Source organism: Aureobasidium pullulans (assembly GCF_000721785.1).
Source record: "Aureobasidium pullulans EXF-150 unplaced genomic scaffold scaffold_1, whole genome shotgun sequence".
Classification (NCBI taxonomy): Eukaryota; Fungi; Ascomycota; class Dothideomycetes; order Dothideales; family Saccotheciaceae; genus Aureobasidium; species Aureobasidium pullulans.
The window spans coordinates 1,386,323-1,410,621 of NW_021941021.1; the positions used below are offsets into that span (position 1 = coordinate 1,386,323).

The window sequence follows — 24,299 nt, forward strand, 5'->3', positions numbered from 1 at the left end:
CACTCACAGGATAGTTCGCCGAGTTGCCACCCAGGGATGCTGCAGAAGGCCTTCGGAGATAACGGGCGCAGGGTGTCTCGATGCGAGTCAGATCCGAGATCCGAGATCCGAGAAACAATGCAGATCTCCGCCTGTTCCTGGGGTCTGGACTGTGCGGTTCCTTGTTGACAGGTCGTGTCACTGTTGTGCAACAAAGAGATGATGCTTGAAGAAAGGAAGATTGGAATTGGAATTGAAGTCGAAGGGACTGCTTGTCTACTACGAACCTACGGAAGGGAAGTCGCTTTCACCAACAACACTTGAGATGCGAACGGGCAACTCCTTTGCTCAAGGCAGCGATGGCTTGGTACCTAACGCGTGATGACGCGAGAACGCGTTCCCCAATCGGCTTTTGATTGTGAATGAGGTACCTCGCCTTTGGACCCCGAAGGTAGATTGAGCATGTTGAGCACTGAGAGGTCTCAAGAGAGTGAACACACCGGTGCCATCTAACAAGTTTAAATTCTACATGCATCCCCACTTTAGTGTTTAGAAGGCCGCATGTTTCCAAAGGTCCGAGCGTCGTTGAAGCATTACCACGTCATTGACTTTGTCGCTATCTGTCCATAATTACCGTACCTAGCTGTCAATTACCTTACTTTCTGCTTCTTTCTTATTCTTGACTTCACTGATCAAGTTTTCCATCATGTCACGCCAGAACTATGCATACTGCACCCTGATCACGCGGTCGTCGTACCTCGCGGGTGTACTGATTCTCGCTCACACGCTGGCCAAGTACAAGAGCGCATTCCCTCTCATCGTCCTCTACACGGATACTTTGCCCGCTTCTTCGATACGTGCTCTCGAGCTCGAAGCTCCTCACAGCAATCTCATCCTCCACCGTGTCGACGCCCTACTGCCACGCGAAAATGTTCATGTTCATCTCATCGCCGAGCGTTTCGCCGATACCTGGACCAAGCTGCGTGTCTTTGAGCTATACAAACTTGACAACTACGACAAGATCTGCTACCTCGATGCCGACATGATCTTGCAGAAGAACATGGACCACGTCTTCGACAAGCAGCTGCCGGCCAATAACTGGATCGCTGCCAACCACGCCTGTGTCTGCAACCTCGACAAGGACGCTTGGGCTCCTGAAGACTGGACCAAGGAGAATTGCGCCTATACTGCTGTCTCCCATCCCGATGCCCTTCATAACCCCACCCCAATCACGCCAGACTCACGACCTACCTACCACCTGCTCAACAGCGGCATGTTTCTCTTCGTCGCCTCGGAGCAGCTCTGGGACCGCATGATTGACTTCTTCAACACCACTCCCCTGCTAGGCGAGTTCAAGTTCCCCGATCAAGACTTCCTTGCCGAGTTCTTCAAGAACAAGTGGATGAGTCTGGGCTGGCAGTTCAATGCCCTCAAGACAATGCGCTACTGGCATGAGAACATCTGGAGGGATGAAGAGGTCGTCTGTCTGCATTACATCGTCGACAAGCCATGGGCAAAACGTGTCACCGAAGATGGTGTGGCCGGCTACCTTGGTCGTGATGGCGAGACGCATACCTGGTGGTGGCAAGAGTACGAGGACTGGCATAAGCAGCGCGAATCCCAGAACGAGAAAGAAGAGCTGGACATTGTCGAGCACCACGTTGCTAAGCCCATTGGCCAGGAAGACCAGGAAAGCGACGAGATGCGTGCCATTGGCAGTGGGGTCCAGTCTTTCGCAAAGAACAAGAAGCCTGGCCAGAACAAAGACGAGGAGAAGACACAGGACGCTAATGGAGACAAAGAAGAAGACCTTCCTCAACCTCAGATTCCTGCTCCTCACGAGCTCAAGGGCAAGGCCTTGGGTGAAAGAGGTCATGGCCCCAGAGTTCGTGGCTGAACTGCCAGACAAGAAAATGACCATCAAGCTCTCCCATCCGGTCTCGGACACTGATGTTTATAGTTGGAACGGCTGTACATACCCCAATACATAATGGCAGCAACATTGCGTAAGACCACACCCACAAGGGCACGTCAACTACATATTGCCTGCTACCCTGCGTGTCTTCAACAAATACCAACTGGTTGCGTGGCCCAATGGCAAGGCGCTTGACTACGAATCAAGAGATTCCAGGTTCGACCCCTGGCGTGATCATCCTTTTGCTAGTTGCCCTGGCAAATAGTGTTTGTTCGTTGTGGCAGAGAATTCTTTTTGCTTTGACCTCCACACGGGTTGACGTTGGAGGAAGGTTGAGCGAGCCGAGCCTCCCAATGCCGAAGTTTTGCCGCGCTTTGCTGATCAGATAACCCTGGCGCCAAATCAATTTGTCTTTCGTTATTGCTTGAAGTTCTGCCTTGTGATTGTAAAAACCCATCCCCACATAGTGGAGTGCTGTCTCTGCTAGTAAATTGACTGCATGTGAATATGAGGTGAATACGTGGCCCCTGTCGTGTGCTGTACAGCTTTTCAACCATTTCTAAATCTGTGGAGAGCAAAGCAGCATTCGACTCAGGTCGTTGAGCAAGAATATGAAGTCAAACGTTTGATAAACTGGTATCTGAGTTGATGATCGTCTTGTATAATCATACCATGTACATTCCACTTTCTTTGACTCGGTGTGGATGACCAACGTACCAATCGTCACCGTAGCATGTGTCACTAGACGAAAACTTGTAGAGCGATGTATTGATATCGATTATCTGTAGTATACGTGATGTGCTCATATGGTCCCGTGGATTACAGACCGGCAAAAAGATCGTCGATTGCATTCTTCTTTCTCTTCTTCTTGACTGGCTTTGCAGCACCGGTACAAGCTTCATCTTCCTTCTGTTTGGGCCTCTTTGTCTTGAGCTTTGAGCTTGTCGTTGGCACTGAGGTGACTGGTTCTGAGGTCATCGATGAGGCCTTTGACGACGGTTTAGGTAGCGGCGTAGTCGAGTTGTCGTCCCAGTTGACCGCAGGGAGGATCTTGGTAGGCCTTTGCCTGCTGATCGGATCTGTAGGCTTGAGCTTTTTTGTGGTCTTCTTTCTTGGTGGAGGCGTGTCTGAATCACTCGGAAACAAGAGAGGTGTGCTCGTGGCGATGGCTTTCAGTGCCTTCCGACTCTGCTCCAACATATCACGTTCGGGAGCCAAACAGCCACTTTCGGACTGCCTCAGCTCCTTCTCTGTCTTCCTGGCATTTGTCTCGGGCTCATCATCCTCGTCATCTCTCACAAGGACTTCGCCAAGATCCTCTCTCTTCTCGCCTTCTCGTGGTACAAGAACACCTAGCCCTTCGTCCTCACCCCAACCCTCAGCAGCAAACTCTTCAAGCGCCCTTCTTGTCTCCTCCTCACCTAGCTCCTCGTACACACCAACCAGGCCAAACACCCTACAAACATTGCCCAGCACTGCCATGAGCACCACACCCAACACTGCAAATCTTCCATCCGCTATCAACTGCCCAAAAGCATGCTGTGACTTTGGCACCAAGACATCACGCCAGAAAGCCAAAGTCTGCTGTATCCTCAATCTCAAAGCCTCGTCCTCGGCTTTCTTCTTATGGCGAGCGAGGTGTGTGGTAGGAACGTGAGCGAGTGTAGACAAATGTGTCAGGACGGTCGCGAGATGGCGACGGAAGATGTTGAAGTGACGGTACCATGTGCTCCGACGATGTTGATTGTGGTTTCGATGATGTAAGAGGTGCAGCAGTGCATGTAGATGTTGGAGATCTGTGGTTTGTGAGGTAGAGGGTAATTTAAGTGGTGGCAAGTTTGGTATCGTTGTTATTGGATTGGCCTCCATATTGTTTGTTTGTAGTGGATAGTGCCTTGCGATTGCTGTTGCTTTCATGCGTGTGTACGTCCTGGCACAAAGGCGTAGTCTCGTATCTGCCTGCAGAGTCTTTGCAAGTCCAGTCCGTGATTGCTTGCGTGTGAATTTGGCATCCAACTTCAACACCCGAAGTTAACAAAAAGAATCTCAAATCAAGCAGGATGTCTTGACAGACTGAAGCGGATATTCAGAAAGTAATCTAGTCTCTCTCGGTGGTCTTCGTGGTATGAGTGGATGATGGGTCGACGGTGGAGTGATTTTTCAACCCTCTGCTGCCCCGAAATCACCGTCTCAGTATCTCAAGATGATATGCTGACCGCAGCTTCGATTGTTGGAAATAGTTGATGTTATTCTATCTCCAAGAGTTGAGGTTGAAGTTTTTCTTTATCCGTTGCCGCTTCTCTCGGTCGCAACAAAGTCTTGCCTTTGAATGATGACGACGCAGGTAGTCTGCAGACTGAACACTGTAGCCAACTTCTTGGACAGAAAAGAGAGTATTGATGCTGGTTACGTTGATGCAAAAATGGAAAGAGAGAGATCCCACAGTCGCCAAGAATGACTCTCGTCTCGGAGTTATCGGATTTAGGGCTTGTCCAGAAAGCGCTCAATTCGACTGCATACCACTGCATTTTGAAGCCTTCCATTATTCTCAAACAGCAAAGATACACAGAGGAAGGTGAAAGATAGTTTCGAGGCAAGTCTGTCTGTGATTTGTGAAAGCAAAGCTAAGCTAAAGTCTTGTGAAAGAGAATACCATCCTCTATCTTTGGAGCATTTATCTACCAGATCTCCTCCTTATTTCAATCCATACCCAGCCTGCAAAGAAGACAACCTTCCCAAAGACCTTGTCCAGAAGGAACTGTCTCCAGAAGTAGTGCTCGATGCTGCTCAAACCTGAAACTCCATCCCGCCAATGTTTTCCGCCTTTTGTTTTGAAATGTGCTGACGTGCCAAAAAGATGACAATGAGACAACGAGGTCGCTCATAGCGACAAGATCATGCGCATGAAACATTGGTTTCAAGCAAAGATAACATGCGCCCAAGCCCTGGGTACTCAATGACCGCAGGGACTGCGTCAAACCCCAAAGACTTTAACGACGGTAGTAGTCAGAGTCGCGATCGCCGTGGTAGAAGTCGTCCTCCTCCTCGTCGTAGTAGTCCTCGTCGTTGTCGTAGGGACCAAGGATACGGCCCTGTTGGTAGTAGCCACCACCGCCGCGACGGGGAAGGTACTGCTGACGGTGGCGAGCGCCACGCTGCTGGGGGCGAGCGCCCTCATACTGCTGACGATGTGCGCTCTCGTACTGCTGCTGGTGGCGGGCTCTACCGAACTGCTGATATTGGCCGTTGCCACGGTAGCCGAGCTGGCGGCGCTCGAAGCGAACTTGGCGCTGCTCCTCGTGCTGACGCTCCTCCTCAATAGCGAAGGAGGTTCCGCGGTCGTACTGGCCCTCGCGGTAATGGGAACCCGGGCCGTAGGGACCCCTGCCGTGGCGAGAGGGGAAGAGACCGATGGTGGTCGCGTTGTCTCTGGAACGCTTGCGCTTTTGCTCGTTGTTGGGAGCAGGGAACGGAGCCTCGGTGCCGACAGCGTTGGTGTCGGGCAGGTCATCCGACTCATGGTGGTACCAGAGCTTGGGGCGGCAGGAAGCAGCCTCCTCCATGATGACGGAGTTACGGAACTTGGCGAGGAGACAGTCAATCCCCTGGATCGTGGCGTAAGAGACCTCGCAGCGCTTGGTAGAGCCGTAAAGATTCCAGGGCTTGCCAACCTTTGAGTTCACGAAGTTGGTGATGTGCTCGGGGTGGGTGAAGTTTACGAAGGCATAACCAACGTTCAGCTCTGTGCTGAAATCGATGCGAAGATAGCTAAAGTCGTAGTGTCCGAAGGAGCTCTTGTCGAGCCACTCCTTCAGATCGTGGGAGTCGACGCGGTTCGGGATGTTGCGGAGCATCACGGTGGTACGGACGTCGACACCGGCTTCAATCTTGAGGAGATTGACAGTTTGGGGCTGGTTAAAGCGCCAAAACTCCATATCAGTCTGGTGGACGATTGAGTCCTCGGAGAGAACGAGAGCACCACGGCCACCATGACCGCGATAACCGCCACGGTATCCACCGCGAGCGCGACGAGGACCATGGCCGCGACGAGGAGGGTAGTCAGCATACTGTGAGAATCCCTGGTACTGACGACCGTTGTCATAACCGTCATCGATGGCGAGTTCGCGAGTGGCGATCTCGAGCTGGTCCATGCCGCCCTGGGCAGCAGGGTGGGCGTAGCGAACATAGCCACGAGGGCTGTACTCCTTAGCCGAGATGAAGATGGCATCCTAAGAAAGTTAGCATTTGAACTCGGTTTCCTCAGAAGAGAAGATACTTACGCTCTGCGTACTGGCAGCGATGGCCTTCTCGGCAGACTTCACAGAGAAGTACTCGCTACGGAAGCGGGGAGCCTCGAAACCGTTGGGCTCGATGTAAGAAAACGAGCGGACGTCACCGAAGTTCTTAGCGAATGCTAGAACTTCGGCGTAGATGGCGTGAATGTTGATCTCAAGAATGTTGTTGGGCACGGCTGTGAACTCGACTTGGCCATCGTAGGCTGAGATGGCGTGAGCACGGGGGTTGGTGTGATCAGCACCGAAATACTCATGATGGCTGATGAACTTGAATGCCACAGTGGTGAGAACAGTCTCGAACAGAGTCTTCGAGGCGGCGGCAGCACGAAGGTCGTCAAAGCGACAGAAGATGTTCACAAAGCCGGGAACCTCACTGGGAGAACCCACAGCAGTGTCGATCAATGCGATCAGACCAGTCTATCAAGAAGTCAGAGAGTAATCAGCACACAGAAAAAGAAGAACTCACGTATTCAAGGGCTCTGTTGAGCACACAGCCGTCAGCAGAGTTTTGGGTCCATTGCTCAGGGATGAGATCGAAGCAGACAAAGCGTGTCTCTGAGGTGTTGGGGTCGGTGTCAGTGCTGAACACGGGGCCCTGAACAAGAGGTGCAGACACGCGAGAGGGCGACGAGAAGCCAGATCCGACAGGCTTGACAGGTGACAAAGACGAACGCTTTGTCGAAGAACCTTCAGCAGTCGAACCGGCGTTCAAGAACTTCATGGCACTACCCTGGCTGGGAGTGTGGAAGTCCCCGAAAGTTGAGGCGAGCGAGCTCGAGGCACCCTTGCTGGGAGTGAACACGTTTCCAAAGGGAGACATGATGCTCTTCTGAGGCTGAAAGAGAGAGTTAGTACTTGAGTAAGAGTAAAGAAAGCTATGAGATGAGGGAGACAGGTCATGAAGAAGGCACAAGTTGAAGGAAGGGATGAGTAAGAAGAAAAGATAGTATGAGATGAGATGAGATGAGATGTGATGTGATGAAGGATGAAAGGGACGAGTGCTGCTCGGTATGCGGATCTCTTGAACAAGGAAGAGAGGTCATCGAAAGAACAGAGACAAGAGTCGTGAAGAAGAACAAGCTGAGATGTGGAAGGTGCATGTGTTGGCATGGATGAGAAGGAGAAATCAAACGTAAAGCGGAAGCGAGAGACTCGGCTTCTTTCGAGGTGAGGTACAAGAGACCAAAGCTCGAGAAGGGAAGACACAAAGGATGAAGGAAGGTTTGGGAATGGTGGTGCGAAGTTGCGCGCAGAACAAGAAAAGAAGACATACCATAGTCGAGGGAGTAAACCAAGCAGCGTTAACAGCAGCACTCTGAAGAGTCTTGCGGTTGTCAGCGGGGTTACCGCTATCCTGACGCTCCATCTTGGAGGGCAGATGAGACATGGTGCGATGAAGATGCGCGCGGATGTAGAAGGGCGAAAGACGGATTGGAAAGTGACCTTGGTCAAAGAAGATGTAGAAGAAGAAGAAGACGAAGCAGACACCGCGTTAAACGATGTATGATTCCAAACGGAGATGGATGTTGGGAGTGGAAGGTGTGGAGGTTGGTTGGGGTGGAAGAAAGATGCTTTCTTATGATTGAGCAAGCTCTCAGTTCGCTTAGTCGTCGATGATGTCGTCGTCGTCGAACAGGAGCGAATGATATCTTCCAGCTGAGCAGGCCTTCAGTTCGCTTAGTCGTCGATGATGTCGTCGAACAGGCACGTAGAGCAGTGAATCTTGAAGCGAATGATATTTTCTAGCTGAGCAGGTCTTCAGTTCGCTTAGTCGTCGACGATGTCGTCGTCGAATAGCAGTGATCTTTGATGCAATGAAGGAGATTCTCGACGATGATGTCGTTATCGAACAGACTCGTACGAATAGCAGTGACCTTTAATGCAATGAAGAAGAGGGTAGCCTTCTCGCTTCGTTTAGTCGACGATGATGTCCTTATCGAACAGGCACTTGAAGCAGTGACTCTCTGTATGAGGGAGGAGCGAACGGTCTAGTCTAGTCGAGCTGGCTTTCAGTTTGCTTGGTCGACGATGATGTCGTCGTAGAAGAGGCACGTAGAGCAGTGCACCTTTGTGCAACGGAGGAGATGATGGTGTCTGGAAACTATGCTGGGTCTTGCTTCGTTCAATCGTCGATAGTGTTGCTGTTGAACAAGCAGAGACAATGAGGTTGCGGACGAGGAAGGAGACTTTTGTGAGAAGGAAAGTGCCTTTCCCAACCGACTTGGTCGACGTGATCTCTTGTGCAAGATGACCTTCAGCTTTCTTAATTGTCAACGATATCCTCCAACAAGCAGTACTGGTTGTGTGTTTCGTACGAGCCAGTTTTTAGATCGGTTGATCAACGATGATGTCGTATTGGAAAGAGCAGGCAATCACTTTCTCGTGGAGGGCGTTTCTCAGGAGTCGTCAATGGTATCGTGGAGCGAGCAGCAGAGACAAAAAGGTTCTGCAGCAGTAGAGGAAGAGAGGGTTTGTCCAAGCCGATCTTCGTACTACTCAACCGACGACAATGTCCTTGAACGAGCAGACCGGTAAGGGCAATGAGATTTCGACCAACAATGATCGAACAGCAAAGCTACAGCCTACAGACGAGAAGTTTCGGAAGGGCGTAGGCGAAGACGGTACAGCAGGTGGAGGAAGGCGCCCGAAATGCCACTATCGAGGAAGGCTCGACTGGTCGCTCCTTCTCTATATGGTTGTAACCTGCTGAAGATGGGCCTTTGCAGAGATCGAGTTGATCAGTGATATCGGACACTCGACATAGTAGAACCTGAGACAGTTCTATATGGGGGCAGAGGGAAAAGATGGTATAGATCAGAAGATAAGTTCTGGATCGTAAAATCTCTCGAGGCAGCGACGAAGAGTGGAGGCACTTCCACCTTGATGGTGAGCTCGCACGTCATGCTGTAAGTTTGACGACCGCGCGATCGAGACGACCGAGGTCTCCCCTTCTAAGCATCAAGCAGAGCGGTCAGATGGCCCAATCTTTTCTGATGTATAGACGTTCCGAAGCCTGGAAACAGGCTTCGTTCTTTATTGCCCCAGAACCTTAAAGCTTTGAGATTTTGTTTGCCTGCTTTGCAGTTTGATGCCACCTGCAGCCATGCGGGCAGCGGGTGGGATTGAATGCGGCTCTGCGGGGACTAAGCGGTTGGAGCCTAGCTTTGCGCATTGACCAAACTTGCTCCAGCCTCCTCTTGACTCCAGAGCATGGAGCTGTTCTTCTAATTATCAAGTCCGACAATCATCAGGCATGACTGTGTAGAATAGCCAATTTGGTCATCGCTTAAACTGCTGTGGAAGTCAATTGCGACACTCTTGTGCTTTCACTCTCGGGCAAACGACCAGTTCTTCCCTCGAACAATTACGTGTCAAGGAACGCGTCTGTGAAAGATCCATATCCTAGTACATACCATCTCGAAAAAGGCCCGGGTCGCATTAGAGGATGCCGTCAATCATTGAGCCTCATGATGAGTTCATGGGCGCCGTCCAACAGGTACGAAGTTCGTTCCTCTAGCAACTTGACAGCGGACTGACAAAGCGTAGATTATTCTGTCATCATCTGAGACAGACTACATCGACCAGCTGATTCCGGTGATGCGAGATGTCAGAAACTCAGAGCGCGCAGGACATCTCATACAAGCCCTGAATCAAGTCTCGAACGATCGACAGGCTGAGATTGAGCGCATCTGCAACACCAATCATCAAGAATTCATCAGCTCCGTCAACCAGCTTCAGCGCGTCCGGGAGGGTACAGTCACTTTGACAGCCGAGATTATGAGTCTCAGTCAGTCAATAGAGGCCACCACCGAGAAACTCGCGGAACAAAAGAGAGCTTTGGTTGATTCCAGAGGCGTGAGGCAAAATATTGACGATGCCACCCAAGCTTTGAAGGACTGCCTCGAGGTTCTGCGGCTTGCAAACCAGGTACACGATCTTCTGCAAGAAAAGAACCGGTATGCAGCGCTTCGAGCATTGGACGAATTGCAGAACGTCCACCTCAGGGAAGTGACCCGTTACATGATTGCAGGCATGATTGAGCGTTCGGTGCCCGCAACCCAGCGCTTGATTGCTGAGGCTGTTATGGCAGATTTGAACACTTGGCTCTTCCGGATTCGAGAGACTTCGCAATTCTTGGGCGAGGTGGCATTCTACCATACTGAGATGCGCCGTACAAGACACAAGATGCGATTTGAAGAAAACCCAGACCTCGCCAATTTCAAACTCAACTCAGCAGTGGAGTCTGTCGCTGATGAGAGCGAAGAATTTGATGTGCTGAACAATGAGGAAGTGCAAGTCGATTTCTCTCCACTGTTCGAGGCCATTCATATACACAACGCTTTAGGCCAGAATGAGAGGTTCCGTCAAGACTATTCAGCAACCAGGAGGAGGCAGAAGGAGCTGCTCCTGCCCGCAAGTCTGGATCTCCTAGACGAAGACGCGGGTGAACTGAGCACTCTGCTGGAGAGCATCGCTGGGTTTGCCATAGTCGAAAAGGCCACGATGCTGAAGACAGAGAACTTGAGATCCTTGACAGACGTGAGGCAAATCCTCCAAGCGGTCAGAAGAAAGTTACTGACAGAAGTCTAGATCGAAGAGCTCTGGGACTCCATGTGTCAGAGTGCTATCGCACTTGTTAGCAAGTCTCTACCTACCATCGACAACGATGATAGACTTCTGAAGATAAAGGGGGTGATCGCCCTCTTCGTGCAAACCATGGGAGTGAGTTTTCTCTTCGCGTCGAAAGCTGCTCAATGACACGTTCGGTGACGCGCTGACAATGAGTGATAGAGCTGGGGATACTCAGTTGATAGTCTCGATCAGTTGCTCCTTACAATTTTCGACAAGTATGCTCAGTTGCTGAAGCAGAGATTCAGCGAAGATTTCCAGGAGGTGAGCGACGCAAAATTTTTGAGCCCAGCGGAGCGGTTCGTGTTGCGTGTCAAAAGCTGACGTTTACACGTAGATTGTTTCAACCGACGATTATATGCCTATGCCTATCAACAATCCCGATGAGTATGACAAGGTGATCAACGTCAGTTGGTACACACCAGAGAAGGACCGCGAGCAGCAGAAGTATGTAAACAAGGCTGAGATATACAGGATTTTTACTGATTCCGGAAGCTTCCCTTGTGTTCTTCCTTTCTCACAGATGTACCCACTTTGTTGTATCGACATCCGGAACTTTCTAAATCAAATCTATCTATTCTCGGACGACCACTTCCAGAACTCCGGTGTAATCGACGACACACTCAAAAGCGTAAGCAAACAAGCTTCACATAAAAATAAAGCGTTTACTGATATGCTTCTTTACAGTCATTAGACGAGCTTCTTTGTCACAAAGTGTGCCGATCACTTGTTGAACGACTCTCTTCGCAATACCCCGGCCAGATTGTGCAAATTTTGACCAACCTCGACCATTTCGAGACGGCATGTCGAGAGCTACAAGACCTACTCGCAGAAGCACGCTCGTCGAGCAGCGCAGCCGGCCCAATCGTGCTCGCCGCAACAGAAGAATTCACTACAGCCAAGAAGGCAGCTGAGAAGCGCATCTTTGAACTCGTCAACAGCAAGATTGACGACTTGATCGAGACTGCCGAATATGACTGGAGCTCCACCTATGAACCACCTGCTGCCTCGCCGTACATGCAAGAGCTGACACGCTATCTCTCCGACGTCATGTCCAGTGTTTTGCTTGGATTGCCTGTGCAAATTAAGGAGCTCATCTACTTTGACGCTCTTGCCCATATCAGCAATGCCATCCTTGCATTGCCCCTGGACCCCTCTATCCGTCGCCTCTCACCTCAAAGTGTTACGGCCTTCCGCCTCGACACGGAGCATTTGATTGAGTTTGTCCGCAGTCTCGACAACCCCGTGTTGATGGAAGGTCTTGACGAATTGCGCCAGACGGTCGAGCTCATGGCTGTAGCCAAAGAGGGCGAAGGACGCGCCGAAGAAGAGTTCTTCGACGTGGAGAAGGGCCGCAAGAGGTTCGGCAAGGTGGACAAGATGAACGGAGCCGAGCTGCTCGAAAAGGTCAGTCAGGGCGTCGAGGCACAGAAGGCAGCTGCCGTTGCTCAGGCGGCCAGTCCAGTCGACAAGAAGTCGACCATGAACTTCCCAGCCTTCGCCAGCAGATTCAAGAAGGACAAAGACGCTTCATAGAAGATTGATTGCAAGCATGTTGGAAAAGCAGAAGCAGGATACCCATAGATAGAGATGTTTAGAATTCAGTGGTTTCATCAAAGTAGCCCGTTTTTCATCAAGAGGCCATATTTTATTTTGTACAAAGAAATGGCAGGAGTTGCCTTTTTCAATGGCGATGTCTGCAGAAGTCAAGGCTTCTGGCTGTCCTGCAATCCGTTGGGCCTGTTCGAAACCCTCAACACAAGCCCATGCTTCGTTTCGTCTATCGTACAGTTTCCGACCAGCTTATCCTGCTTAGATGGCAAGGGGAGAGAAGAGCCTGGCTGATGTTAGCGTGCTGGATTGAACATGTTCCTGAGCTTGCGTACTTGATCAACGAAGGGCGAGGCACACTGCGGGTGTAACCAAGGTAGATGATCAGAGGGAGGTAGCCGCTGTAAGCGTACTTGTCAGCGCAAGTCCTTTCGCATTCGTACAAGGTTGTAGTATCTCGTCGTGCTAGCCATTGATGGTCCGGTATTTGGCAGATTGTCTCCTTGCTCTTTCTTTTCCTTTCGAGTCCACCCAGAACAACCAAATGAAGCGCGAGAGATCCGAGATGCAGCAGATTGCAGAGGTATGGAGCAGACGGCATAGGTATGGAGCGAACGTACTAGTGAACAGCGACACGGGAAATGTCAATGACGCGCGAGATGCGCTCCTGGATGAAAGTCAGCCACCAAGTCACAGGCACAAGATGTTTAGAATCAGCGCACCTTGGTCTCTTCTGAAAGCTGCATGTTGACTAGATTTTCAAGGGCGAGAAGGATCAAATGGCTGGACAAGAAGAAGTTGAATCAAACGTCAGTTGCGACGGGCGTCAGGTCGGGCTTTGCGGCGAAAAGAAGCAGCGGAGCCTTCCGTCATTGCTGAACTTCTCCGAGAATGCGACAAGACACAGCTGCTCGACCAGCCAACCCCATCTACACGAGCAATCATGGCGTCGGGAGGAAAGCACTGGTATGTTGATCCTGCCTAGTCCATGACCAAATGCCCCGTCAATCTCACCAATAGCAACGCGCGCAAAGCATAAAGACCGCGAGCTCGAGCTAACACCTTCCAGGGAACAAGACAAGGAAGCGACCGTCTATGTCGGCAATCTCGATGAGCGTGTGACGGACCAACTCGTCTGGGAGTTGATGCTCCAAGCTGGCCGCATCGTCAACGTCCATCTCCCCAAAGACCGCGTCACGCAAACACACCAGGGCTTCGGCTTCGTCGAGTTCGTCAGTGAGGAGGATGCCGACTATGCCGCCAAAATTATGAACCAGATCCGCCTATGGGGAAAGCCCATTCGTGTCAACAAGGCTTCAGCAGATAAGCAAAAGACTCTGGACGTGGGTGCTGAGCTCTTCATCGGAAACCTGGATCCCATGGTCGACGAGCGCGTCTTGTTCGAGACTTTCAGCCGCTTCGGCAGCTTGACCTCTGCGCCAAAGGTATGCGCCACTCTCTGCATCTGCTTTGTGCACTTCGCTAATCATTCCTTAGGTCGCCCGCGACGACGCAAACCTCAGCAAGGGCTACGGTTTCGTTTCCTTCACCACCTTTGAAGCATCCGACGACGCCATCGCAAACATGCACGGCCAATACCTCATGAACAAGGAAATCACCGTCCAGTACGCCTTCAAGAAAGATGGCAAAGGAGAGCGTCACGGAGATGCTGCAGAGCGTGCCCTTGCTGCTGCCGGTCGTGAACACAACATCGAGCCTCAAGTCCAACCTCTACCCCCGCAACTCATGGCTCCTCAAATCGCTACTCCTATCGCACCACCCACACCAATGTCTGCCGCTCCTTACGGTGCCTCGCCCGTGACCGGCGGCTACGGCGCCCCTCCCACTGCCAGGACTCCACTTGCCGCCCCGCCCGCTGCCGCTGGTGTGCCTGCAAGGCCCCCTCCCAGTGTTGGTGGTTACAATGGACCTCAAGGCTTTGCGCCACCAGGATTTGCTCATCCTCCGGCCGGTATGCCGCCTGGCTTTGGTCCGCCCCCAGGATTTCAGCCACCGCCGGGTATGCCCGGTATGCCCCCTGGTTTCGCTGCTCCACCACCAGGCATGCCTCCTAATGCCTACCAGAGGCGATGAAATGATACCTTGTGAAAAAGGAGGCTCCATATAGCATTCAGTGAAGAGTTGTTGTTTTTAGCGAGGCGTTCATGACATGCTCGGAATTATGTTGCATGGGAAAAGGCGAAGGAAATGTGTACTCAAACGGAGCCCAAGGAAACGTAGGTATAGCAAGGAAGAAAATGTCCAATGAGAAACAGAAAATGACGTTTATCCTGCAGATTTCCTCGACGCATCTTTACACTTTGCTTTGGCAGGAGTGATTGACTAGCGGGAGAATCGCCCTTTGTTCTGACAGAAGACGGGAAGGTGCTGACTTGTAATCCTGATGGCGTAGGGACTGCGGAAGTAGTGCCTGGCTCATCGCCAAACGCTGCACAAAATACGTTTGCACCGACTGTTGCCCAGCTGTGGCCTCGTAGCCAAGTACCGATGACTACCTGTCTTGCGGTAGTCTTCACACTTGTCTCGGAGTTATCTCCATCGTCATGCCAAAATCTTCCCTTCTGGAAGAAAAACCACAGGCACTCCTACATGGCATCAACACAGGCACAAGCGAGCGGCTCGCCCTGTCCGCTGGTCACGGGGGATCTAACATCGCTTACAGAGACGTCGTCCACAGCCTTCCGCTCTATGAATCTCCCGCCAGAGCTACGGTACGCTCAATGAACTTACCAACACATGCCTGCAGACATAGCCAATAGCTGGGACTCTAGCCGGAGACGGCTGCTACACCCAATACCCAACGGCCCACAACAAGCCTGCCATGAAGCTATGCCCGTATATAGCAGAAGGGGTTCCCTCTGGTTTGATGATCCTACACTTGAGGTACAGTCGATTCGGCATGGCTACCACACGACCGACCTCCTAGCCTAGCCAGGAGACACAGGGGCCGGACAGACCTCTCCACATCTTGCTACTCTGAATTTCACATTGTTCGTACTCTGTTAGCGTTTCTCTTTACCTTCACGCATCTGCCCAATAGATGACAACACCAAGACAAAGCACTTGTATAACCAGAGTTATGATCGGAACTCTAGCCTCGCCTAAACCATTTGAACACGCCTCTTTTCCTATCAATGTGCTGCTCACCTTGCTTGTGAGCCTGGTAACCATCACTAGAACTCGCATATTGGCCATCGTCACTACTGCTTGCCGATTCTTGACTTTCACCACTACTGCTTCGAGCTCTCGGCCTCTCGACGTCATCTTGGACCATGCCCGAGCAGTCTTGGAAGCTCTTGTAACATCTCCTTATGATCTCATGTTGTGACCCTACCCATTCTTCGAATCCATCGAGTGCTTCCTTGTACAGTACTTTCGCCTCGCGGAACTCATGTTGCGCTGCTAGAGTATCCGCGAGATGCAACATCGAGTTTAATGTGTCGATGTGACAATCACCCAGCTTTTCCGTTCTTCCTTTTATCGAAGCCCGGAACAAGGTTTCGGCTTCTTGGTGTTTGTTTCTGCGTTGCAGTGTCAGACCTAGTCTGTCCATGGCGTTCAGAGAGGTCAGGTCGTATCTTGACAAGGTCTCGAGCGTCCTGGCTAGGATTTGGCGGTCCACGGTTTCACACTTGTTCCACTTCTGGAGGCCGTGCAATGTTTCTGAAATGGCGGCATTGATATTCCTGGTGTCTGTGGGGGACAGGTTGTTATCGCGCAGTATCCCTTCCAAGCCAGGTAGTATCTCACGGTAGATGGCTTTTGCTCCAGGGTCGTTCATGTGGTAAAGAGTCGTGGCCAGTTCTGAGCTGTCCAGTAGCACTCTACGGTCTTTGGCGCCGTATGTCTTGCGTTGGTGTTGAACGACTCGAGACTGGATCTTTTCCGCTGCAGGGTAATTCATCTGACGAGCGTATGCTCTTGCCAGTTGTGACCTGAAGCGTATTGTCTTGTAGTGATTCACCCCAAACATTTCCTTGCTTACACCCAATGCTTTACGGGACATTTGCTCGGCCATCGGGTATCGCCCGGTCCTGTGGGCGTACCACGCTCCGCGTCTGAGGATAGTGGTCCACACGACCGCTGACTGTGCATCGACCGACCGTGGATCTTCCATCGCCACGACCTCTATATGCGGCAGCAGCGACTCAAAGCGTTCCAAATTACCTGCATTAGGATCCGGGATGTTGCTCGCCAGAGCGGACCAAGACCTCAATTTGAAAAATCGTACTTGATCTTCGGACAGCCATTCTTTAACGCAGTGATGTGCGAAACCATCCATGGAGAGACCGCTGCCGTCTGTATCTAATCGGACAACAGAGCAGTCTAGCAGAATTTCGGAATCTCTCTCGAATTTTCGCTCGACTTCCTGCCTGGCCACTCTAGAAGTCGATGAAGTCGGGTCCAGAAGGAGCGATCTTGGAATGCTCCGTGGATGGAACATGCCTATGAGAGACAACAGCTGGGCCGCCGACGGATGCTGCTCGTATATGCGATCAAATTCGCTGAAAAGGTCATGCTTGTCTCCTGATGACGAGTTCCCTTCATCGTCATTGCTCTCGAGTGGTTGCTGGAAAGCAAGACCCGAAGGTCCCGGAGCAAATGGATAATGGTAGTTGTTGTTTACAATGTGTCCACCTATCCCGTCAGCAGAAAGTTCACGCCTCGAGAGCGAAAGAATATACCAAAGTGTACTTGACCCTCGAACCTGTTGTTGCCGTAAAGGGCGTTTGAGCTGTCGCGAACATCTCCCTGATGGTGTGCCATCAAAACAGTCTCTTTTTCTTCTTTACTCTTGAAAGGGATATTGGCTATCCGACTCGGATGATATGAACACAGCCCTCGCGATATCCAGTAGCCTCACTCTGTATGTTGAGACTCGAGTAGAATTCCCGCCTTCTCAGAAGGCGCTGACAGATAACGCGTTCGCACATGATGTAGTACCGCCGGACATTTATCTGTCGTTTGAATCGACCTTACTAAGTCCATGCATGCTGCACAAGTTTGGTCTTTGGAAGCGATGGCGCCTGCCCTGACGGAAGATTACAGGGTGGAGTCGGATGTCAACGCGATTGGAACCATCAAATAATATAGATGGAAGCTACTGACAAGCATTTCGATCCTTCACAATTCTAGCGCTAATGTACTTTTGGGACAACAACACACCTATCTATTCGTGGGATATCATGCACATTGACGCTTATCCTGAGTGAGTGCGAACTGCGAGTTTTTAGTGGCCCACTCGGCGCGGGTTCGATCTGGATAGACGAGAAATCGTATATCATGTTTTCGCCCTGGAACAGTTTGATAATCACCTGCGTCCTCCAGCCACGAATATGGAAAGAGGTGAAATTAGCCCTGGCGCTTGATCACATAGCAAGCAGCTGGTTGTCGGCAGAGTGAATCGATTGCTAGAGGACATCGTCGAGCCGGATATATACAGGTCTTTGCTCTCAAAATGCTCGAGTCGCAAAAGCATCCGACCTTGTTCACCCACGCACTTCGCACAAGATGGCCTTTCAACTTTCCGACTATCAAGTCGGGTGGATTTCTGCTCTAGCCATCGAAGGGACGCTGGCTGTAGCCATGCTTGATGTCAGACATCCCAGGATACCGACACCCAACGATGACAATGCCTATACTTTTGGTCAAATCCACATGGACGACGAGAGTGTACATAATGTTGTCATCTTATGCCTCGGGCTCGGCCGAACCGGCAAAGCATCCACTGCTGCAGCCGCTGAGAGTATGCAACGCACTTTCCCATCACTCAGATTCACCTTGATGGTCGGCATCGCTGGCGGCGTGTGGAGTGAGGACGCCGATGTACGTCTCGGCGATATCGTTGTTGGTGCTTCAGGAGATGGTGATGCCGGTGTCATACAATACGACTTTGGCAAGACCATCAGAGATCGAGAGCTCGTCGTGACAAAGAGGACGATGAACAAGCCTCCGCGTGTGCTGCTCAACGCTGTCTCTTCCATACAGGCCAAGCACGGCAGTTATGATCTGGGCTATCTCGACTTCTTGGAACCCAGAGCGATTCGTAGGATGGCTCCAAGACCTTATGACGATTACCTCTTCAACAGGTCATATCATCACGAAGATCCGAGAGACAGATCTTGCAGGGAGTGCGATACATCTGAGCTCCGTCCTCGACCACGCCGCTCGCGCAGCGAACAAGGCATACCCAAGATACACTACGGTCGAATCGCCTCGGGAGATCAAGTCATGAAGAGTGCCCGCATTGCCGAGAAGATAAGGCGTCAATACGGGATTCTGTGCTTCGAGATGGAAGCAGCCGGACTCGACGATTTTCAGTTCCTGGCTATCAGAGGCATTTCTGATTACGCCGACTCCCACAAAAACGATGAATGGCACGCATATGCTGCGGCGGTCGCCGCAGCTTATGCAAAAGAGCTCTTGACTGTCATCACGAGCACTGCAGTCCCTGTGGCTCCCAAAGATGCAAAGGCACAGCAGGAAATCACGCGCTCCCACCGTGCCATGCATATAGGAAACGTCATGGACAGCGCGACTGCTATGTATGGTGATCAAACTTTCAGCGGCGTTACTAACTTTGGAGGAACTCACAACTCAAGATGACCCGACTTTCCGGAAGCGGTATATCTTGGGATATCCAAGGTCCACAGGCTTAGGTCAATACCGCGCGATGTTGTACAACTGTTAGATGTAGTATGCGAACTGGCTCACGAACCCGGGTTTGTGCCCGTTGCATGGGCTTCGGGTAGGCCGATCCTAGAGCGACAGACTCACGTTTAGAGATACCGCAGTGACGTGATCTGGCCGTACCTATTTGAATCTTGTGGGCAAGCAGGTAGAAGTCGGCATATCTTGGACAGGTGATAGTGGACGGACAATTCCTGGGTATAATCATGGTATAGCGGATAGAAAGCAGACAAAGGAAAGTGTAGAAACCAAACCAACCAGATCAAACGAGATGGAAATATTAGCAGCTTCTTTGCTGTCAGGCTCACAAGCGATCAAACATGACAGCCTTGGGATCCCTCGGTCTGCCATCCTTGCCGATATTCTCTCTGCCAAACCTCTCTTCCATGACAATCCTCCTCGCTTCATCAAAGCCGCAACTTCTGCTCTTCATGATGGCCTTTACTCTTTCTTTACCCTGCTCATCTAGACCTTGTCTGCTGTCTCCACCTTCGACGTTTTCTCGTAGATCGAAATTCGAGCTGCTGAAGCCGGCTTCAATGTCATCTTCGAAGCTATTTTGGCCGAGACTGATGTAGGCGTTTTGGGCGAAGGGGTTGAGTCGTTGTACGGATTGAGAAAGACGCCAGAGAGGTTCGGGGATGCGACCAGGAGCTGTGAGGTATGGAATCGGCGGTGCATGTGCGATCCAGAGGTGTCGAGTCAAGTAAAGTGCTGGGTAGTATTAGCGCCGCGTAAGCAGAGGGAGAAGCCGATGACACGAACCGGTCGCCGTGACGAGGAACAGAAAGGTCACTGAGTAGAAGAGATAGCCCATTGTGACGGTAGTGTGATATAGAGGGTATTGAGAGGTAGAGAAAGAATGCACGGTCCTGTTTGCGTGGACTCGGAATAGACGGATGAGCAAATGGTTGTCAGCGGCCTTGGCCGGATATAGCAGTGATCCGAGTGGATGTGAGGATAGGTGGTGATTATCTCAGGTCGGATTAGAAGTCCAGATCGAGGCCAGCGAGGCCAAAGGTATACGCAGTCACATCAAGGGCTGGCGAAAGAAATAAAGTAGACGGCCTTGGGAGATTGCTGCTGAGAGGAACATGTTGGCAAACGGGCGCCGCGAGGCTCAGCTGCGTAACCCTGGAGGGCTGTATGCTTGGCAAAGACCCCAGATTTGCAGCTTGCTCGGCAAGGGCGACCGAGTGAGGTCGAGGAAGGTTAGCCGGGCTTCAGCCCACACAGGCGGTCTGAATATTCACGATTTCTTGTTTCTCTACGATCCAGTTCATCTCATCACAGCAAAAATGGCCACCAACTTCGAAAACACCTCTTACGACCTCATCTGGGAGACCATCCGTACGTGCCGCTCGCTCCCCCTCCGATTTTGCAAGAGAAGGACCACTTTTGGGACTAGAAATTCAAATCTTCGACCATTGTTGAAACATTGCGCTTCGGAGGGTCAATATACTGTTATCTGAGCACTCGTAACTGACGCGCGCATTTCATAAGGCCACAACAATGCCTTCCTCGTGAAGCGCAACCAGGCCGGTGGTGTTCAGTTCTCCAAGGACCCCCTTAACCTGACCAACCTCCACTCGCGCAAGGTAAGGACAACTGCCATCTCTGTGTCTTGAGAGCCCAAGTCACTGACTCCAATCGCCCAGTACTCTTCGCTCGCCAACCCCAAGGCCCTCGGCATCAACGCCGTTGACAACAAGATCGAGGTCACCACCAAGCTCGGCCAGAACTGGAACAAGCCCTCCAAGTCGTACAGCAAGACCACCTTCAAGTCCACCACCCCCTCGCGCAAGCTCATCAACAACGCCGTCTCTGGCAACACCAAGCGCGGTTACCGCCAGGACTTGCACATGGAGGCCGTCCAGCGCGCTTCCGCCGTCAAGAAGTCCACCCGCCAGGTCAAGGCCACCGTCAAGCCCACCAAGCTCCGTGGCTCCAAGGCCCGCAAGGCTGCTGAGAAGCAGTAAGCGTCTCGCTCTTACCGTTCTGATTGATTTCTAGAAAAGGAGAGAGAGGTGTTGGTGTTGCTGGCTGGATGCTGTTCGCCGGAATGAAAAAAATGATTCAAAGGCCATTTCTACTTTCCCTCTTTTTTTTTGAACAATGTTCTTGTGATGTGCTTTGACTGACCGGAACTTGGAACGGAACGTTGTTGCGACAACACCATGGATGCGACAATCGGGTCGATTCCCAGATCTTGTACTGATATTTGTGTACATCTAATCAACAGATCTCGAATATCGTACAAAAGCCTCCGACAACTCAAACTAGCCATCATCTACAACGCACCGCCGACCAGAGTAACGATCCACATGGCAATTCTAACATGCAATCCGACTCTTCTTTCCGTCTTCTCAAAGGTGCCCTGGTCAACCTTGGTCGCATACTCTTGCAACCACTCTTCTTCTTCCCTCAACCTCTTCATTAGACCGACATCCCTCGTAACGATCATTGCATTAGCCTCCAAGTCCAGACTGTAACTTCTTTTCGTGTAATTGCTGCTGCCAATCAGACTGACACTCGGACCTGGCTGGTCCTTGAGGGTAAGCCAGATGCTTTTTGCATGATACGTCCAGCCATCCGGTGTGTTGACTGTGCCCTTTCTCCATTCCTTGAGCGTGATTTGGTTCTCCAGTCCGGCTTTTTGAACCGAGGAAAGGAAGCGACGGCCAAGAAGAGTGTACGCAGCAGGAAGCATGCCTGAAACACCTGGAGAGCCGTAGAAACCATTTGCCCATGGCGATGCTGCGATGACATTGGCGGATGACGGGTTAGAGGCCAGAAGCAGATCGCGAAGCCAGGGTGTCATATTGAAGTAACCAGCCGTAAATGTCCATTTGCTTCCCGCAAAGGCTGGAGTAGCAAGAGCTTTCAGAATTGTGGTGAGCGCAGGCAGTTCCGTTGATGTATCGGGCTTGAGTAGAGGTGTCAGTTGGAGCAACGGATATATCTGGGTATCCGTTTGTGACGTCTGAAGCGAGGTGGTAGCGGCGGGCTTCAGTAAAGGAGCGAGCAACTTTGTGGCTTGAGTGATAAACTCTTTGGGGTCGTTCAAAGGAGCTGGGTGTGCGTTTGTCGTTGGCCAGTCAAGGTTGAACCCACCGGGTGCAGAGGCGTTAGGGACCACGCGGTAGCTGATGCTACACACCGTTTCGTGCACTTTGGAAAAGTAGTCGGTGATACGCTTGCTAGAGATCAAATGATAACGATCTTGACGATTTGTGAAGTAGTCGGATGAGAGATTGGCACCTGACATGATGATCTCGTCGTCGATGCCATAAAGCTTCATATGTTGAAGTCCCCAGCCTTCGTTGATGCGCTTGGGTATGATAGACTTGCGAATACCTGTAAGATTAGGTGTGTGGTACATGCACACTTCGACACGATCTGGACCAAACTCATCGATCAGAGCGGCCAACAATGTCGCGCAAGACGCCTTTGGTGTCTCCCTAGTGCCTCGGAGGGAATCTGTAAGGAAGGAAACCTTGAGGCTAGGGTTACGCTTGAGAGATTCTTGGATCGTTTGGATCTAAAGTACGTAGTCAGAACTGATCATGAAGCTCAATGTGGTTCTCATACCAGTTCATGTTCGGACTTGCCAATATAGAGAGTGGAGAGAAATATTCTCCTCTCAGCTGTTCTGATCTTGGCCTGTCACTTTGTCAGTCATATCGCTCCATGTGATTTCCTGGTTCAAGACATTGAAATAGATAATGAATGCTTGACATTTTGTCCTCCAGAGAGACCGGGATACGAGACGAAAGAAATGGAGAAAGAAAAAGCAGGCTATCTGACTTGCCTTCAAGGTCTCATAGAAATCAGAAGGAGACCTCAGAATCTCTATCTGAGAAGAAGAAATATCAAACCGAGGAGACAGTTTGTCTAGCTCGGTGTTCAGACCTCCCAAAGCAGCAGCAGGAGAAGGTGCAATGGCAGGAGGAGCAACGCTTGAGTTGGAGTAGCGTCTTTTCATGGGCATTTGATGAGTGGCCCTGATGGACCTGACTGCCCTACGGGCTGCTTGCCTCGGTATACATCTTGCAAACATTTTATGCCCGTTACAAGACAGCGTGACGTGTGATATCGAATACGGAAATAAATGTTTCCTCGAGTCTAATGCCAAGGCTGAAGATCGAATTCGAAGCAAACAAGCCAAACACTCGCTGACCATTGGATCGCCGCATCTCGAAGGTCACAACCAACAAGCGGCAGTGAGGACTAGAAATCACACACCGCAACCATGTCGACTATTATGAGAACGCTGCGCAACTTGCGCCAAATTGGCCTCAAGGTGAGTGACTCTGACCATATGTCTCATTGCTCGCGCTAACTGTTCTCTCAGGAATATGGCCACCAGATGCAGGTACGTCCGCCGCGCCGAATTTCACGAATGACCCTCAATGAACGACGACTTACTCGATTCTTCGCTGCTATAGTACATGGGTACGAAGTGCAACAATCTCGACATCCCGCGACAGCAACTGAAGGAGTACAGGTGACACCAAGGCTGGTACCCTCGTCGGCAAGGACCGTTACGGCAACAAGTACTTTGAGAACCTCGAGGATCTGCCCTGTATGTCGAAATGAGACCGGAATAAGGAACAAGAGAAAGAGTCCGCATCTGATGCATGGATTACAGTGAGAACAAGATGGTGCGACTACAAGGACCAGGAGTTCAACCCGTACGTTTACCCATTCAGCCATGCTACACGCAGCAGCAGGAATACTGACTCAATTCCAAACAGTGACCAGATCGAGCCCGGCTGGTATGAGACGCCATCAAGATGTTGCATCGCGCGATTCACTCACAAGACCTAGGCACGCCTGGATGTCATACATGGTCGACAAGCCTCCATCCCAAGACCCCCTTCTTCAGAGACAGGTTCGTCCGTGGGAGCCTGCAGAGCACCGTCCCTGCTTGACCTGGAGCAGAAGTGCCTACAGACCTTTCAGCACGTAAGTCACGAGCATTTTGGTGCTATGAGCAAGATGGAGAAGCTAAGTCGGAACAGTGTCAAGAACAAGTACCAGCCATGGACCCCAGTTGCTGCTCCTAGAAAGTAAGCGAATGCACGCGCGGCATTATTTTTCTAGGGCTCTATCTATGGCGGGGAGGGCGTGAAGGATTGCGGACCACGCCCTCCCGATTATTGAAAGCTGATAAGAGTGGCTGCTGCGTCCTAGCGGCCTATCTCTGCAGGTGATAT

At 51.2% G+C, this 24,299-nt stretch overlaps 12 protein-coding genes across 12 annotated transcripts; 6 read left to right on the plus strand and 6 right to left on the minus strand.

The window, feature by feature from the left end:
- The first annotated feature begins 620 nt into the window (after positions 1-620).
- M438DRAFT_341372 (nucleotide-diphospho-sugar transferase) lies at positions 621-2,281 on the plus strand. Its single transcript, XM_029904486.1, has one exon. The coding sequence runs from the start codon at positions 686-688 to the stop codon at positions 1,874-1,876; it is 1,191 nt and encodes a 396-aa protein (XP_029765826.1). The 5' UTR covers positions 621-685; the 3' UTR covers positions 1,877-2,281.
- Positions 2,282-2,713: 432 nt separating this feature from the next.
- M438DRAFT_262861 (uncharacterized protein) lies at positions 2,714-3,763 on the minus strand (the record flags this gene model as incomplete). Its single annotated transcript, XM_029899847.1, has 1 exon — positions 2,714-3,763. The coding sequence occupies one exon, from the start codon at positions 3,761-3,763 to the stop codon at positions 2,714-2,716; it is 1,050 nt and encodes a 349-aa protein (XP_029765827.1).
- Positions 3,764-4,807: 1,044 nt separating this feature from the next.
- M438DRAFT_10929 (uncharacterized protein) lies at positions 4,808-6,243 on the minus strand. The gene has a single exon (XM_029898680.1). The coding sequence runs from the start codon at positions 6,043-6,045 to the stop codon at positions 4,885-4,887; it is 1,161 nt and encodes a 386-aa protein (XP_029765828.1). The 5' UTR covers positions 6,046-6,243; the 3' UTR covers positions 4,808-4,884.
- Positions 6,244-9,430: 3,187 nt separating this feature from the next.
- On the plus strand, positions 9,431-12,746 carry M438DRAFT_341376 (exocyst complex subunit Sec15-like protein). The gene is made up of 8 exons (XM_029904487.1): positions 9,431-9,685; positions 9,736-10,728; positions 10,780-10,911; positions 10,981-11,082; positions 11,156-11,265; positions 11,314-11,449; positions 11,506-12,654; positions 12,704-12,746. The coding sequence occupies exons 1-7, from the start codon at positions 9,635-9,637 to the stop codon at positions 12,352-12,354; spliced, it is 2,373 nt and encodes a 790-aa protein (XP_029765829.1). The 5' UTR covers positions 9,431-9,634; the 3' UTR covers positions 12,355-12,654; positions 12,704-12,746.
- M438DRAFT_330625 (Tom7-domain-containing protein) lies at positions 12,631-13,115 on the minus strand (the record flags this gene model as incomplete). Its single annotated transcript, XM_029903341.1, has 4 exons — positions 12,631-12,655; positions 12,705-12,770; positions 12,990-13,036; positions 13,092-13,115. The coding sequence occupies 4 exons, from the start codon at positions 13,113-13,115 to the stop codon at positions 12,631-12,633; spliced, it is 162 nt and encodes a 53-aa protein (XP_029765830.1).
- Positions 13,116-13,312: 197 nt separating this feature from the next.
- On the plus strand, positions 13,313-14,666 carry M438DRAFT_287171 (RNA-binding domain-containing protein; the record flags this gene model as incomplete). The annotated part of the gene is made up of 3 exons (XM_029901612.1): positions 13,313-13,335; positions 13,439-13,814; positions 13,867-14,666. The coding sequence occupies 3 exons, from the start codon at positions 13,313-13,315 to the stop codon at positions 14,461-14,463; spliced, it is 996 nt and encodes a 331-aa protein (XP_029765831.1). The 3' UTR covers positions 14,464-14,666.
- Positions 14,667-15,297: 631 nt separating this feature from the next.
- On the minus strand, positions 15,298-17,374 carry M438DRAFT_11005 (uncharacterized protein). Its single transcript, XM_029898688.1, has 2 exons — positions 17,076-17,374; positions 15,298-17,028 (listed from the first exon to the last, which is right to left on the minus strand). Exons 1-2 carry the CDS (start codon positions 17,155-17,157, stop codon positions 15,482-15,484), a joined length of 1,629 nt encoding a protein of 542 aa, XP_029765832.1. The 5' UTR covers positions 17,158-17,374; the 3' UTR covers positions 15,298-15,481.
- A 527-nt stretch (positions 17,375-17,901) lies between these two features.
- On the plus strand, positions 17,902-18,996 carry M438DRAFT_361109 (purine and uridine phosphorylase; the record flags this gene model as incomplete). Its single annotated transcript, XM_029907482.1, has 1 exon — positions 17,902-18,996. The coding sequence occupies one exon, from the start codon at positions 17,902-17,904 to the stop codon at positions 18,994-18,996; it is 1,095 nt and encodes a 364-aa protein (XP_029765833.1).
- A 220-nt stretch (positions 18,997-19,216) lies between these two features.
- M438DRAFT_11093 (uncharacterized protein) lies at positions 19,217-20,035 on the minus strand. Its single transcript, XM_029898696.1, has 2 exons — positions 19,846-20,035; positions 19,217-19,794 (listed from the first exon to the last, which is right to left on the minus strand). Exons 1-2 carry the CDS (start codon positions 19,895-19,897, stop codon positions 19,385-19,387), a joined length of 462 nt encoding a protein of 153 aa, XP_029765834.1. The 5' UTR covers positions 19,898-20,035; the 3' UTR covers positions 19,217-19,384.
- A 343-nt stretch (positions 20,036-20,378) lies between these two features.
- M438DRAFT_287176 (ribosomal protein L28e) lies at positions 20,379-21,059 on the plus strand (the record flags this gene model as incomplete). Its single annotated transcript, XM_029901613.1, has 3 exons — positions 20,379-20,430; positions 20,584-20,678; positions 20,739-21,059. 3 exons carry the CDS (start codon positions 20,379-20,381, stop codon positions 21,057-21,059), a joined length of 468 nt encoding a protein of 155 aa, XP_029765835.1.
- Positions 21,060-21,214: 155 nt separating this feature from the next.
- On the minus strand, positions 21,215-23,176 carry M438DRAFT_11105 (uncharacterized protein). Its single transcript, XM_029898697.1, has 3 exons — positions 22,892-23,176; positions 22,672-22,743; positions 21,215-22,621 (listed from the first exon to the last, which is right to left on the minus strand). The coding sequence occupies exons 1-3, from the start codon at positions 23,138-23,140 to the stop codon at positions 21,371-21,373; spliced, it is 1,572 nt and encodes a 523-aa protein (XP_029765836.1). The 5' UTR covers positions 23,141-23,176; the 3' UTR covers positions 21,215-21,370.
- Positions 23,177-23,332: 156 nt separating this feature from the next.
- On the plus strand, positions 23,333-24,156 carry M438DRAFT_263503 (NDUFA12-domain-containing protein; the record flags this gene model as incomplete). Its single annotated transcript, XM_029899892.1, has 7 exons — positions 23,333-23,383; positions 23,435-23,459; positions 23,588-23,665; positions 23,732-23,774; positions 23,838-23,858; positions 23,911-24,048; positions 24,105-24,156. 7 exons carry the CDS (start codon positions 23,333-23,335, stop codon positions 24,154-24,156), a joined length of 408 nt encoding a protein of 135 aa, XP_029765837.1.
- Between the last annotated feature and the right edge of the window lie 143 nt (positions 24,157-24,299).